The following is a 14,417-nucleotide window of genomic DNA, read 5'->3' on the forward strand; positions in this document are numbered from 1 at the left end:
TGATATTTTTTCGTAATCATCAGTTTACATATTTTTATAATTGCACTTGTTGAGCTTGTATAGACATATTCATACCATATTCCACTTACATATAAATATTCTCTATATCAAATCTATGTTTTGTTATTATTGTATAGTGTGTGTCGATATAAAGATGTAATAATGAAAACTCAATTATTTCAATCATAAAAATAATATACATACTAAATGTCGCAACGTTTTAGTTTATAATGAAAACGGAGAAGCCACTATTATAGTTTTTTTCTCAAAAAGAGTGTCCGCTGCGTCATTAATTAATCATCAGTTATTTTATATCTTGCCTGTACGTATGTGTAATGCTTATAATATATATTTTTTCTATAGTTCTTTGTTCATCATTACTGTACTTATAACTAAACAATATATATATATATCAAAGTAAGAGTGACTAAATTAACTGAACATAAATATATAAGTATCTGCAGTGTGTATATACGTGGATATAAATAATAGTTTTACCACTTTTAGCATTCGTATGCATTATAATTTCATTTTTTTGGAGGTTGCGTCGTTGTCGTCGAGGGCAGAAAACGTGCGTAAGGATTATTATTACATCTCCGTCATTATCCCACCCTCTTTACTTCACTAGTCCGCCCTTCGACATACCCACTGTTTTTATGTATATATATATATATACAGCTGTAAAGCAGAGGAGTCATCACAGGGGGTGAGGGGGTCGACGACGACGACGACGTGCCGCACAACAGTTCTTGCTTGGCGGCTCTCTGATTCGATTCCAACGAGAAAGTATATATGGACATTTCCTTACAGTACTTACATTTATTGTACTTATATTTGATTTTTTTTGTATTTTTTTTTCCTCTGTCAGATTCAATTGTTTCCTTTTTTTTGTGTTCGCGAAAGTGTGTTTGTTGAAAGGATATTATGAATAGGTTCATACACGTAGCTGTGTATAGGTAGATGAAAGGAGTGGATGGACCGAGACCGGATGCGTTGTTCTTTGTGTGTTGATGTTTTTGTTTTGCTTGCGCTCCTTTTTACTTTATTTTTTGGAGCAAAAGGAGCGCGCGCGTCTCGACTGCTCCAGTACAGTGAAATCCGAGTACTTACAGTCGGTGTTTTGTTAACTCTGCAACCCCATATTGATATACTGTAATTATATATTTCATTGTAAATATGACTCATCAGTGGTTATTGTCGTGATTTTTCAGAGATTACATGGTTCACTGGCGTTTTTGCGAAGGTTAACAGTGACGAGAGTGTTAAAACGAGCCGCGTAAAGGAGAAATAGCACAGCTGCTCGCATATCAGGACGAGAGAAGGTCGGAGTCATGGCGTGGAGGTTCAAGGCGTCGAAATACAAAAATGCAACACCAATCGTGCCCAAGCCCGAGGCTTGCATCCGTGACATTTGTGTTGGTTCTTATCAGACTTATGGCAACAACATTGCCGCCTCCGCTACCTTTATGGCATTCAATGTCGATCATAATGGTACGATTTTTAAAAATTTTAATTCACTTATACGTTGTTTATTAGTTTCATTTGATTTGGTTTAATCAAGTTTGCATACCGGGTGTGTGCGTGTGTCACCTTACCCGATTTAATTTATAGATAGCGTGTGGTACACAATGTCATTGAAAATCAATACATGATTAAATAAGTTTACAATGAAACTACACGAGGGGGTTGATTTTTCTGTGATAAGGGCATAAAAAACGTTGTCATTTCCAACATTTATTTTTAGGCTCCAGTCTGGCTGTTTTACCGCTGGAAGACTGCGGCAGAAAAAGCAAAACGATGCCTCTACTTCATGCCCATGCGGATACTGTAACTGATGTAGATTTTTCTCCCTTTCACGACGGACTTCTTGCTACAGGCTCGCAAGATTGTTTGGTAAGATAGAAAACGCAAAACCGAGTTTTTGAAATTACGAATGTTTTAAGAAATAAGTCCCGATTGCGTCTTTTGATGTTTTACAGGTGAAATTATGGCATATCCCAGAAATAGGCTTAGAAGAGCCTCTTTGTAATCCAGAGTGTACTTTTTCACATCGCCAGAGAAGAGTAGAAGTTGTACGCTGGCATCCTTGTGCTGAGCACCTCTTGACAACAGTTTCTTATACAAATCTGTCACTTTGGGATGTTCTTTCGCAAAAGGAACTTTTCTGTAAGTGCTGTCTTTAAATAATATTGAAAAAAATTGTAATTGTGACAAATTTTCATTTTCTTTTCATAGCTAACAACGAACATAAAGAAGTTATTCAGTCATTAAGCTGGAAACAAGATGGTACTTTACTGGCTACTTCATGCAAAGATAAACAAGTCAGAGTCATTGATCCTAGGGCTGCCAAAAATGTGGCTCAATCTGCTTCTAGTCATCAGAGCATCAAGGATTCCAGAATCATTTGGCTTGGAAATAGTGACAAGCTCCTCACTACAGGATTTGATGCTGCCAGACTACGTCAAGTTTACATCCGCGATTTGAGAAATCTAAATGATCCAATCAAAACTCTTGAACTTGACTGCAGTACTGGGTAATTATTAAAAAATATAATTCTTCAGAATCCGAATAAACGATTTAAACTATACAAAAAAATTTTTCAGAATACTAATGCCCTTGTTTGATCCTGACACAAACATGCTATTCCTTGCTGGCAAAGGTGATACTACAATTATGTACATGGAAGTCACGAATAAAGATCCATATCTAGTCGAGGGTATCCGGCACAGTGGTGAACAGACCAAGGGTGTTTGTTTAGTACCAAAACGTGCATTAAACGTCATGCAAGCCGAAGTTAATAGAGTACTTCAGCTCACGTCTACCATGGTCATTCCCATCATGTATCAAGTCCCAAGAAAAGTAAATTAATATGCCTCTAATACAAACGTTAGTGAAAGCAAGCAAATAAATAATGAAAAATATGTATTTTTTAGACATACAGAGACTTTCATGCTGACATCTATCCTGAGACAGCGGGTTGCATATCTCAGAATACGGCAGTTTCTTGGATTCAAGGACATGATGTGCCAGTGCCGAAAATATCGCTAGATCCAGCAAAAAGAAGCAAAGGAGAGGAAGCAATAACGGTAAGGATTGATGTTTAATGACAGTAATATTTTTCACTCTTGCATTTTTCTGCATAGTCCTTATCTGTATCAGTAACATGGGCATAAAAATATTTGTGTGTTTGTGTGAGTGTCTGTATTTAGATAGAACGTAGTTTTATATGTTAACTTTGATGAACAATTTTTAATGTTTTAGTTTTTTGTTAGTTTTAGTTTCTAATTTTCTGTGTATTACTTTTGTCATTTATAGTTTACAGTTAATGACTAATCAATATACTAAAGCAATGTAGGTATTGCATTTAATCCAAGAACACGAGTATCGTCTGCCTTTTGGTTGCAGTGGACTTTATTGGCACTCAGTTTTTGAAAAAAAAACTTTATGTATTTATTTTTCTTCGTTTCACTTTTCAGATATCCGTTATAATTTTTGTAGTTGTATTTATGTTTCACTGAATTGATGATCACTGGCACCTATGATGATTTGTAGTTTAAATCATTTCGTGTAAGTAAGTCTGGACGTTTAGTTTTTAGTTGATTTTTGTTATAAAAAGCAACATTCTTGTTTAAATAATGTCATCACGACACGTATTTGTGCTTTAGAGTATATTTAAGTTTTGTAAAAGACGGTACTGCCAACGAAAAACTGAATTAGATTTCTTAATAAACTCAAAATTCCGTTGTACATTCAGGTACACAAAGGCAACTTAGATAGCCTGAAAAATATTCAAGACTCAAAATTGGAATTGCGTCAGCAAAAAGCCATCGCGATCTCAACGCCTAAGGGCTACACCAAGGCACAGTCTTACATCATATCTGAAAAGGACGACGGCTTGCCGGAAAAAAACGATTTTAACGAAGACAAGGACGAATACATAAAGGCAGAGATCGATAAGCTCGAGGATGAAAAGTCTCAAGCTAACAAGATGCAAAACGGCTCCCAGCCTGTTCAGATACCGAAGCCACTACCACGCGCTTCAAGAGCTAATAGCTTGTCCGAAGATTCAGGTGTTAAAGAAGAACCTAAACCAGTTGCACGACCGCGCACGACTCCAAGTCCCGGCTCAGTTGTGACATCCGTCAATCCAAACATCATTGGTGGTTACAAGGTTTGGGCTGATTAATAAGGATTTCTTTTCTTTTTCTATTTCTAGGTTTATTTTGCTTACTTACCTTAGATTAGGTTTTTATTATTTCGTATGTGTGGGAGTGTATGCGTTTGAATACATGTTACATTTTTAAGATTTTTAGTTTCAGTATCATGACGAATAAGTATAGTTTATTGAATATTTTTCCTTAACATTCAAATAACACTATTTGCAGCCTCGTCTTGGACCAAAGCCATTCCAAGCAAAGTCAGCCAGTCAGGAGTTCTCGTTTGATAAGGTGTTCTCTGTGCCCTTGGCACCGTCGAGCGACAGCAATGGACACCACGTCGGCAGCAACATGAACAACAGCAATGACGTCTATGAAAACAAGGACTCAGCAAACAACTTTAACGACGTTGATAAGTCCCCGACGTATGAACCCGAGCAGCGTGCCAACAAGGATTCTGAAAATGCAAAAAGCGACTCCAGTTCGATCGAGGAAGACGCAAACTCGAGCGACTCTGGCTATAAGCCAAAAACCCCTAGTACTGCCGAGAGACGCAGATTGTTCGAGGTCAAGGTAAAGGACGAATCACCGGAGAACGAGGATTCGGGTAATTTTGAACGGGGCGGCTCAAATCGTAATTCTATCGCCGAGCGCCGACGACTGTACGAGAATCGATCCACATCGGCCACCGATGGTAATTTAGCCGAGAAAGCAATGGGCTCGCCAACAGCTATGAGACGCAGAGATTCCTTTAAAGCAAAGAATGACATCACAAAGGAGGATGAGTCGAAGAAGACTGTATCAGTGCTCCGTCAGCAGAGCATGGATCCCAGGCTTGAAAAACTCGAACCCATAACTACGCCGACTCCAAAAAGAACGTCCACCGTGTTCGGTAGAGTATCAAAGTTCAGACATCTTAAGGGCACGCCTGGACACAAGTCAACGCATATCGAAAATATTCGTAATATCAGCCGTCAGATTTCTGGAGAATGCGACGGATTTCATGGTGACTAAAACATTTTTATTTGTTAATTTTATTCGGATCAAATTTTTTTTATTTCCTGAATTATGTATGCATTTCTTTTTTTATTTTAGCCAATTCTGACAGAGTAGCGGTACCGCTAAGCGGACCGGGTGGAAAAATAGCTGTAATGGAATTGAAAAAAACCGGAAGACTACCCGACGGTGTCATGCCAGCTCTGGTACATGGAGCAACTGTAATGGACTTTCAATGGGATCCCTTTGATAATCAACGTCTTGCTGTTGGTGAGTTGATCTAAAATTCTCCCTCCACACCTTTGAAAAGCACGAATCATTTGTTAATAAAATTGTTTGCAGCTTGCGATGATGGTATGATTAGACTATGGGAAATACCATCTTGCGGTCTCACAGAGCCAACAAACGAGCCCAGTTACACAATCGAAGCGCACACAGATAAAATCTATCTCATTAAGTTCCACCCGCTCGCTTCAGACGTGCTCGCCTCTGCTTCTTATGACATGAGTGTCAAGATTTGGGATCTTGAGCCGCTCAAATCTGGCGAGTCGATTAAGAGCCAGATCACCTTGCAAGGACATACTGATCAAATTTTCAGTCTTGCGTGGTCACCATGCGGACAGTATCTTGCTACTGCGAGCAAGGATGGTAAGCTCAGGATTTACAAACCAAGAAGCAGCGATATACCGATGCGCGAGGGTAAAGGGCCGGTCGGTACTAGAGGTGCTAGGGTCATTTGGGCACTTGATGGGCGTTACTTGGTTGTCATGGGATTTGACAAGTAAATTTATTTTTATGTCACAATCAATGGTTTCTATTCTAAGTGACGTTTAATAAGTCTCATCATTCATAGAGTTTCAGAGAGACAAATACTGGTATTCAAAGCTGATACTTTGGGCTCTACTTTAAATACAGTTGGATTGGATGTTTCCCCTGCTATCTTAATGCCGTTTTATGATGAGGACAGCTCCACTCTCTTCCTTACTGGACGAGTAAGTTTATGAACACGAATAAAAAATCAATCAGTTTTGTTTCCAAATGCTCAATGAATATTATTATGTTAGGGCGATTCAACGATCTATGCTTTTGAAGTAACGGAGGAAGCTCCTTTCATATGTCCTCTGAGTCACCATCGTTGCGCTTCCTTGCATCAGGGATTATCATTTTTGCCGAAAAACAAGTGCGACGTTGCTAGTGTTGAATTTGCTTCGGCAATGAGGCTAACAAATAACACAATAGAACCATTAAGCTTTACAGTGCCCAGAATTAAGGCAAGAAATTTTTATTCCTAGTAATAATTGTTTTTCTACAGGAATTTATTTGCTATATTTTTGCAGAGTGAACTGTTTCAAGACGATTTGTTCCCACCGACTAAAATAACATGGAAACCGTCAATGAGTTCAAGAGAGTGGTTTGGCGGATCGAATAAACAAGCTCAAAGAATCAGCTTGAAACCACCAGGAATGGATTGCCGTGAGTGATTTATATGAAATAAACTGCAATTCAGCAGAGCTCTAACTTAAAATTTATTTCACAAATTCCAGTCTCAGAATGCCAAGGACAAGCCGTGGTGACTGCACCAGTTGCAGCTAAGCAGAACTCAGGAAACATACCTGGATCCCAGTCTAATAGCAGATTAAATTCATATCAACCAAAACAGCTTGATGTATGTGTAAAAATGGCGTCACTTACATTTTTTAAAAATTTTACATCTGATCTTGATCATGTTTTAATACTGTATATTTTAGTTGCTAAAAGCTATGAACAATCTTGTGCCCGAATTGATTTCATGTCCAGTGGAGCATGAATATGTGGAGGGTATAGAAGATCATGAATGGGTAAGTTTTTAATGTTTTAAATAAAAAAATCTAAGAAATGAATTTTACAAAAAATGTAAAATTACGATTTTGTACGTTATATTTACGACTTGTTACAGAATTTATAAATATTTTTTCTACGCTTCTGTGGCCTTTACCGATATATGTTTTTACAGGATGACTAAGTGATACAACACACGATCGATTTAATAGAAAAAAAATGGCTTTTTTACAATGAGATTTTTTATATACGCTGAGGGTATTTGTGCAACAGAATGGAATTGTCCAAAGTTACGTAAATATGTTCGTTCGTTAATCCATAAGCATATTTTTCCTATTTATTAATTTTTAAAATATATGCAAATGATTTTTGCTGATCTTTATTCTTGTAACTATTTTTTGCGAGCTCTATGATGTCGTGAAAAGTGCTTTTATGCACGCGATCAAATAATGCGAAAACCGATCTATTTCTATTTGTGTATGTTGACTAAGAGGATTCGTTTTTTCGTGTGAGTTTTTTATACATTTAAGAAAGCTATGGTTCAGAGTGACAGGTTTTTAATTGTGTATGAAAGAGAATAAAAACAAAAAGTAAAAATGCTAGTATCAAGTTATCCTGCAGTCAAAAGAAGCAAAAAGTGATGATAGTTCTAGTCTGAAAATATAAAAGTTTTCTTTAGAAATTTTTTTCTTACTCAACGCCTAATCCAATACTAATAATAAAATATAGTATTACTATATCATGGGCTAAAAGAACGTTTAGTTTATAAAGAAAAAAAATGAAATAAAAACAAAAGAGAGAAATGCTATATAGATCAAGTTGAATAAATCTTTTTTTATATTAATAAAGAATTTTCCAAACATCGCATTGCAGCGAAAAATGGAAAAAATATTAAACAAGAAAATTGTGAAATGTAATCGAACAAAACAACAATTGAATTTATATCGAATCAGTGAGTAGATAGTTGTAACAGAGGATATTATTTGGATGAATCTAAGCAAGTACAAGCGTTACGAGAGTCATTCTAAGGAGCAAGTATTTATTTGTCTTTATTTTAAAGTATAAACGCACATTTTAGGATTTAATTAGGAAGTATAATTATTAGTGACTGGTAGAGGTAATGAATGAAATACATACTAATTAGTAGTATGTACAAAAGAAACATGATGAAATGCAAGTTAAAATAATGCTCGGGCATCTTTCGTTATTCGGAAAAAAAATCGTGTAAATTACGTTGGCCTTTTTCATAAATTATACTGTACGTGGTGATTTTTATACTTACGAATTTCATGTGTTACAACGTAAGTATTCTAAAAGTATTCTTATCGAAATAATAAGAGAAGCTGAAACATGATCAAAATCTATTTTACACTTGCCATATTGACACTTTTGCTACAACGTATTTTACTACGAATATAGTAAAACATATAACTTTTTACACTTGAAAGTTTGTAATTTGATAAACCAAGTCATAAGAATGACAGTTACCGCTTTTCACAGTGCCATATGCAAACGATCTTAAATGCTCTGCAGATTCTCAGTCATAAAGTGAAAAGAATAATGAACGTTTTCAACATTTCTATGCCAGAATTTTTCAAGCTTTTTCAAGATAAAGATAATTTATTTTTATTGACTGATAAAATCAATTTAGGAATTGTAGGTGCCAAAAGTCTCGTTTTTCCAACAGAGTTGACTGCATAAGCCATGACTTTTAAAGGATTATTCCATTTTAATTTAAAAACTATGCTTTTAGTTTTGGATAATTTTATTTTACAAAAAAAAAAATTCTAACAAGTATTTTAATTCGACATTTTACTTTGAATGAACAAAAATATCTGTACTTTTGTAGCGCAAGTGCTTCTGCAGAAAAAATAAAAATCAAAATAGACCGGGTTTTTTTAAAAACTGCAAATGAGAATATTTGTAGATTATGATGTAGTTAAATCTTTGTAACAATCTTATATCTTATATGTAATTCTATAAAAAATATTTCTACTTCAAACTGTGTGTTTCATTTTTTCCTCTTTTAGATACCCAACAAGCAGAATTTTTTTTATTATATTATTATTTACGTTAGTTTAAACTTTTCCAAGTTTACTGTTACATATTTGCGACATCCTGATATTTTCGAGACTTGGTGTACTTTAGACATCAAGTAAATACTTATTAATAAGTATTTGATGTAAAGAAAAAAATAAGGAAAGAATCAGTGACTTAATATTTACACTCTAAGACTACTGTTTCTAAAAATAAAAAATATTAATTTTAAACCAATAATAGGTATTGAAATATATTTATAAACTTTTGTTTTCACGAGATGATAAACTTTAAAATTATACAGAGTAGAAAATCATTTAAATTAATCACCAATATAACATGCCATCAATGTTTTTAACATTAATAATCATTTTTCAAATACGTGGGATCAACTACTGTGTCCAACTCTATCTCTTGGGATTAACCTGAGTTCAGTACCATGTTTTAGAAAGACATTACCTGTAAAAATAATTTTTTTGACCTCTATAACTTATGGTCTAAATTTTGTTGTTTAATCGAATGTTAAGTTTTAACTCATAAATTTCATACCTGCAGTTTGCTGAGGATTTATCCCAACACCATCATCTGTGATAATAGCAGAGGTAGCTGGGGAAACTTTGAATTCCTCAGCAGCAAATTTCAGTACAGCTGTGAATGGTGTATGGTCTGGTACACTAAGACTGCAATGCAATGGATAGGTGATGAAAAATATAAGGCTAACGTTCTTAGCTAAGGCTCTTACTGATCGTGTGCTTAGGCACTGACTCTCAAGTCATAAGGCTAACGTTGTCTTATCTTTGTCAAGACATGCAAAAAATAAATGAGTTGGTGTATACAAGAACGATTTATTATTTTCATAAATTGATTAATTATTTACAGTTTGTTGTTTTGAAACAGTTCAACCATAAAATAAAAAAAATTAAAAATAAAATACCGATCTCATAGCTTTATATAATACAATCGCGTTCAATATTTTCCCAAACAGCATCTAGTTCTTTGGCTAACATGATTCTATCAATAGTCACTTTATGAAGATCATCAGGACCATCTAACAGAACGTTAATTATATTTTTTAAATCCGCATATGAAAACCCTGAATTTGTAACCCACGTTTCTTCTTCATCTTCTTTCATATTTCTTCCAACATAGAAAGTTGCATCTATGAAACAGAGTTGAAACTTGGGATTTTCCAATAATCGTAAGAGAACTTTTTTTGTAGAACTGCACAACTCAGAGTACAACAAGAAATCGTTGTCTGTTAATTTCTTTGCAAAAAAATTTAGAATTAAAATGTGTACCTTACTTTGCCGATCTGACTTGTAAGCTAGTTGAATAATTCTTGCTATGCATTGCTTATTAAACATATCTACTAACACTTCTTTTAATTTCATTTGCCTTCCAAGTTTTATCTCATGCTCCCAAGAGACAATAAATACCTCATCCTGAATATCTTCTTGGGAAAAATCCATATTTTGAAATATTTGCAAAATGGCGTTTCCCTGCATCGAGCAGGTGAGTATTCTGTTAATATTAGCTTCAAGCCTTTGACTACCAAACTCTTTGATATAAATTTTTAAAAGCTCATCCACAATGTCATCAGATAACTTTTTATCTTTAAAACAAATTTCTAAAAACTTGTCAGATACTTTTTCCAAGTAAAAACAGTTGTACAATTGACTTTTTTTCTTTTGGGCTATAATAAAATTCAAATGGTTTTCAAAGATTGCTTCTACTTTTTCTTCCTTGACCTTTTTTATCAATTTTTCAATAAACACACTTGCTTGAAACATTTTCTTCATACAGTCCATAGTCATTTTTTGCATAGTATCAGTCTTTTCTATTAGTTCGATATAACAATCAACTACTTTCAAAAGATCTCTGATTTTAGGATCCATTTTTAAAACAAATGTGAGATTTCAATTGATACTAAAATTTAAACTTAAAAAAAAATTCTTGTTATATAGATTTTAAATGCAAACAATATATTATAAGGCAAACATGTCTTGACAATAGATAATCCATTAAATATATTTGAATAAAACATACACTTTAAAAGGCAATTTGGGGTCAGATGTCAGTGTGATCTTGAAAGTAACTTTTGACCTGTAACAAAAACGAACAGTTTTAATAATTTTTTCTTCAGCTTTGTTTCAAATAAAAACTTATAGTTTAGAACCAAGTACTTTTTTAAAGGATCAACGTAATAAAACGATAAAATTTACAAGCATCAATCATAAAAAACATGATGATTGACGTTTCAACATATGTCAGGAGTTTTATGAAGCTTAAACCACTTGCAGATTAAACTCTCCAAAAATGATGGATGATTTTATTAAAAGAGTTTAATAAATTAATTTTAATGCATGATTAACACATTTCGATAAATTACCAGTGCAGATGTTAACTTACGTCGCCATTTTTCAAAGCTGAGCGATTGAACGTACTCAAATAATGACAACAAAGCAGGAGCGTCAATGGCGTTATAACCTAAAATTCTGTTCCTTTTGTTTACGACTAATACTAATAGGGGTATATGTGGCTCTGCCTCTCACAACTCACAACTTACAACTCACAACCCACACTACAGATGCCCACAATGATCATTCTCTGTGTTATTTGCGGCAAGTTTACAATCTATCTTTTACCTGATCTACTTCAAAAAGTATAAATAAGTACATAGGAGATAGATTTTTGGGTAAATATAAATTGTCGACTTGCCGCAAGCAGTACAGATCACGTTAACTATTCATTTTTCAACCATGCGATTAGTTGCGGTTGGTTTATTAATTGATTAAAGGGCTCTACTGTAAGTAGTAGCAATAATTATTTGAATCAGCGCCATCTAGCGTTGCGAATTTTCGAAGCAAAAAGTGGCCCTAAACTTCTGAACCAGAGCTTTAGCGCGTAGAGCCATTTAGTCAATTATAAACCAGCCGCAACTCATGATGAAGCTATAAAATGAAAAAATAACGATACGTGTGTTTTTGGCGGCAAATTAACAATCTATCTTATGCTCGAAAATTTATCTTCAAAAGTATAAATACATAGTAGGTCGATTTTTCGGTAGAAAATAGATTGTTAACTTGCCGCCAAAAACTTACATATCGTTATTTTTTCATTTTATAGCTTCTTCATGAGTTGCGGCTGGTTTATAATTGACTAAATGGCTCTAATCCTGATTGCTCTGATTCAGAATTTTAGGGGCCACTTTTGGCCAAAAAATTAAGACCGCTAGATGGCGCTGATCCAAATAATTATTGCTATACTTACAGTAAAGTCACTTTATTAGAATAAACCAGCCGCAAATACTCTCATAAATAGACAATAAAAAGTTGACATTTTTTATGCTACTTGCGGCAAGTTTACAATTTATCTTTTACCTTAAAATCGACCTCCAAAACCATTAATATTCTACTTATCTTGTATGGCTCTTAAAATCGACAATATTTACAAAATTACAATACTCTAGACCTTTTACCATTAAATAATGAAAGAACAGCCCTTCAACTTTAGATTCCCAATAAACAGTTAACTTATATAATATGTACATAGCAAAATTTGTGTAACAGAAATCGTAAATCACGATCAAATATACACGTAAATTAATCAGTCGAAAAGAGACAACTGAAGAAAAAAGGTCTTAAAAAGAAGCACAGTCACACGAAGAGTCTTCTAGGAATGGAGCATCGGATCTCACTAATTGAAAAATACATTTATTACAGAGATGTAAATTTTAAGTGTTATAAGTTAACAAAGAACCCAACCTTCTCTGATCAAGTGAGATCCGATGCTCCATTCTTATGAGACTTTTCGTGTGACTGAACTTCTTTTTCAGGCCTTTTTTCTTCGGTTGTCTCTTTTCGACTGATTAATTTGTGCTTACATGAGTTAATAGTAAAAGGTCTAGAGTATTGTAATTTTGTAAATATTGTCGATTTTAAGAGCCATACAAGATAAGTAGAGTATTTATGATTTTTGAGGTCGATTTTAAGGTAAAAGATAAATTGTAAACTTGCCGCAAGTAGCATAAAAAATGTCAACTTTTTATTGTCTATTTATAAGAGTATTTGCGGCTGGTTTATAATTATCAAAAAGACTTTGCTGTAAATAGCAATAGTTATTTGGATCAGCGCCATCTAGCGGTCTTTATTTTTTGGCCATAAGTGGCTCCTAAAATTCTCAATCAGAGCATTACGGATTAGAGCTATTTAGTCAATTATAAACCAGCCGCAACTCATGAAGAAGCTATAAAATGAAAAAATAACGATATGTAAGTTTTTGGCGGCAAGTTAACAATCTATTTTCTACCAAAAATCGACCTCCTATGTGTTTATACTTTTGAAGATAAATTTTCGAGCATAAAATAGATTTTTAACTTGCCGCCAAAAACACACGTATCGTTATTTTTTTATTCTATAGCTTTATCATGAGTTGCGGCTCGTTTATAATTAACTAAATGGCTCTAATCCTGATTGCTCTGATTCAGAATTTTAGGAGCTACTTTTGGCCAAAAAATAAATACCGCTAGATGGCGCTGATCCAAATAATTATTGCTATTTACAGTAAAGTCACATTATTAGTTATAAACCAGCCGCAACTAATCTCATAGATAGACAATAAAAAGTTGACATTTTTTATGCTACTTGCGGCAAATTTACAATTTACCTTCTATCCGACAATCGACCTCTAAAATCATAAACATTCTACTTATCTTAATAGACTTATAAAATCGACAATATTTACAAAATTACAATACTCTAGACCTTTTACCATTAACTAATGAAAGAACAGCCCTTCAACTTTAGATTTCCAATAAACAGTTAATTTATACAATATGTACATAGCAAAATTTGTGGTACAAAAATCTTGAATCACGATCCAATACATACGTGAATTATTCAGTCGAAAAGAGACAACTGAAGAAAAAAGGCCTGAAAAAGAAGTTCAGTCACACGAAGAGTCTCCTAGGAATGGAGCATCGGATCTCACTTAATCAGAGAAGGTTGGGTTCTTTGTTTATTTATATTACTTAAAACTTACTTCCCTGTGATAAATGTATTTTTCAATTAGTGAGATCCGATGCTCCATTCCTAGGAGACTCTTCGTGTGGCTGCTTCTTTTTAAGACCTTTTTTCTTCAGTTGTCTCTTTTCAACTGATTAATTTGTGCTTACAAGAGTTAATGGTAAAAGGTCTAGAGTATTGTAATTTTGTAAATATTGTCGATTTTATGAGCCATATAAGATAAGTAGAATATTTATGATTTTGGAGGTCGATTTTAAGATAAAAGATAAATTGGTAACTTGCCGCAAGTAGCATAAAAAATGTCAACTATTTATTATCTATTTATAAAATTATTTGCGGCTGGTTTATAACTGACAAAGTGACTTTACTGTAAATAGCAATAATT

The 14,417-nt window shown here is 34.0% G+C and overlaps 3 protein-coding genes across 4 annotated transcripts; 1 reads left to right on the forward strand and 2 right to left on the reverse strand.

The window, feature by feature from the left end:
• Positions 1 to 743: 743 nt before the first annotated feature.
• Positions 744 to 8,950, forward strand: pod1 (coronin). 2 transcript variants are annotated; one of them, XM_089589085.1, is made up of 17 exons: positions 744 to 809; positions 1,212 to 1,491; positions 1,745 to 1,893; positions 1,980 to 2,166; positions 2,236 to 2,533; positions 2,604 to 2,859; positions 2,934 to 3,086; positions 3,755 to 4,171; positions 4,386 to 5,163; positions 5,253 to 5,423; positions 5,496 to 5,934; positions 6,007 to 6,145; positions 6,218 to 6,424; positions 6,491 to 6,626; positions 6,698 to 6,819; positions 6,902 to 6,991; positions 7,147 to 8,950. In XM_089589085.1, exons 2-17 carry the CDS (start codon positions 1,332 to 1,334, stop codon positions 7,153 to 7,155), a joined length of 3,711 nt encoding a protein of 1,236 aa, XP_089445211.1. In that variant the 5' UTR covers positions 744 to 809; positions 1,212 to 1,331; the 3' UTR covers positions 7,156 to 8,950. The 2 variants fall into 2 exon arrangements, with proteins under 2 accessions (XP_089445211.1, XP_014219371.2); XM_014363885.2 differs by lacking the exon at positions 3,755 to 4,171 and having other exon boundaries at positions 757 to 786; positions 7,147 to 8,948.
• Positions 8,764 to 11,771, reverse strand: Ufm1 (Ubiquitin-fold modifier 1). The gene is made up of 4 exons (XM_014364092.2): positions 11,418 to 11,771; positions 11,055 to 11,111; positions 9,558 to 9,688; positions 8,764 to 9,467 (listed from the first exon to the last, which is right to left on the reverse strand). The coding sequence occupies exons 1-4, from the start codon at positions 11,423 to 11,425 to the stop codon at positions 9,397 to 9,399; spliced, it is 267 nt and encodes an 88-aa protein (XP_014219578.1). The 5' UTR covers positions 11,426 to 11,771; the 3' UTR covers positions 8,764 to 9,396.
• LOC149375353 (uncharacterized) lies at positions 9,633 to 11,048 on the reverse strand. The gene has a single exon (XM_089589086.1). The coding sequence runs from the start codon at positions 10,901 to 10,903 to the stop codon at positions 9,956 to 9,958; it is 948 nt and encodes a 315-aa protein (XP_089445212.1). The 5' UTR covers positions 10,904 to 11,048; the 3' UTR covers positions 9,633 to 9,955.
• Positions 11,772 to 14,417: the final 2,646 nt, after the last annotated feature.

Source organism: Copidosoma floridanum, unplaced genomic scaffold, assembly GCF_036245765.1.
Source record: "Copidosoma floridanum isolate Cflo_tuat_1 unplaced genomic scaffold, Cflo_Japanese_pri ptg000007l, whole genome shotgun sequence".
NCBI classification, from domain to species: Eukaryota; Metazoa; Arthropoda; class Insecta; order Hymenoptera; family Encyrtidae; genus Copidosoma; species Copidosoma floridanum.

Excerpts from the sequence above, each read along its gene's own strand:
- pod1 (XM_089589085.1), top strand. The coding sequence starts at position 1,332 with ATGGCGTGGAGGTTCAAGGCGTCGAAATACAAAAATGCAACACCAATC. Across the intron at positions 5,164-5,252 it reads AGAATGCGACGGATTTCATG|CCAATTCTGACAGAGTAGCG; the intron begins GTGACTAAAACA and ends TTTTTATTTTAG. Across the intron at positions 6,820-6,901 it reads ATCAACCAAAACAGCTTGAT|TTGCTAAAAGCTATGAACAA; the intron begins GTATGTGTAAAA and ends TGTATATTTTAG.
- LOC149375353 (XM_089589086.1), bottom strand. The coding sequence starts at position 10,903 with ATGGATCCTAAAATCAGAGATCTTTTGAAAGTAGTTGATTGTTATATC.
- Ufm1 (XM_014364092.2), bottom strand. Across the intron at positions 9,689-11,054 it reads CCCAAATTGCCTTTTAAAGT|TCTTAGTGTACCAGACCATA; the intron begins GTATGTTTTATT and ends ATTGCATTGCAG. Across the intron at positions 9,468-9,557 it reads AAATCCTCAGCAAACTGCAG|GTAATGTCTTTCTAAAACAT; the intron begins GTATGAAATTTA and ends TTATTTTTACAG.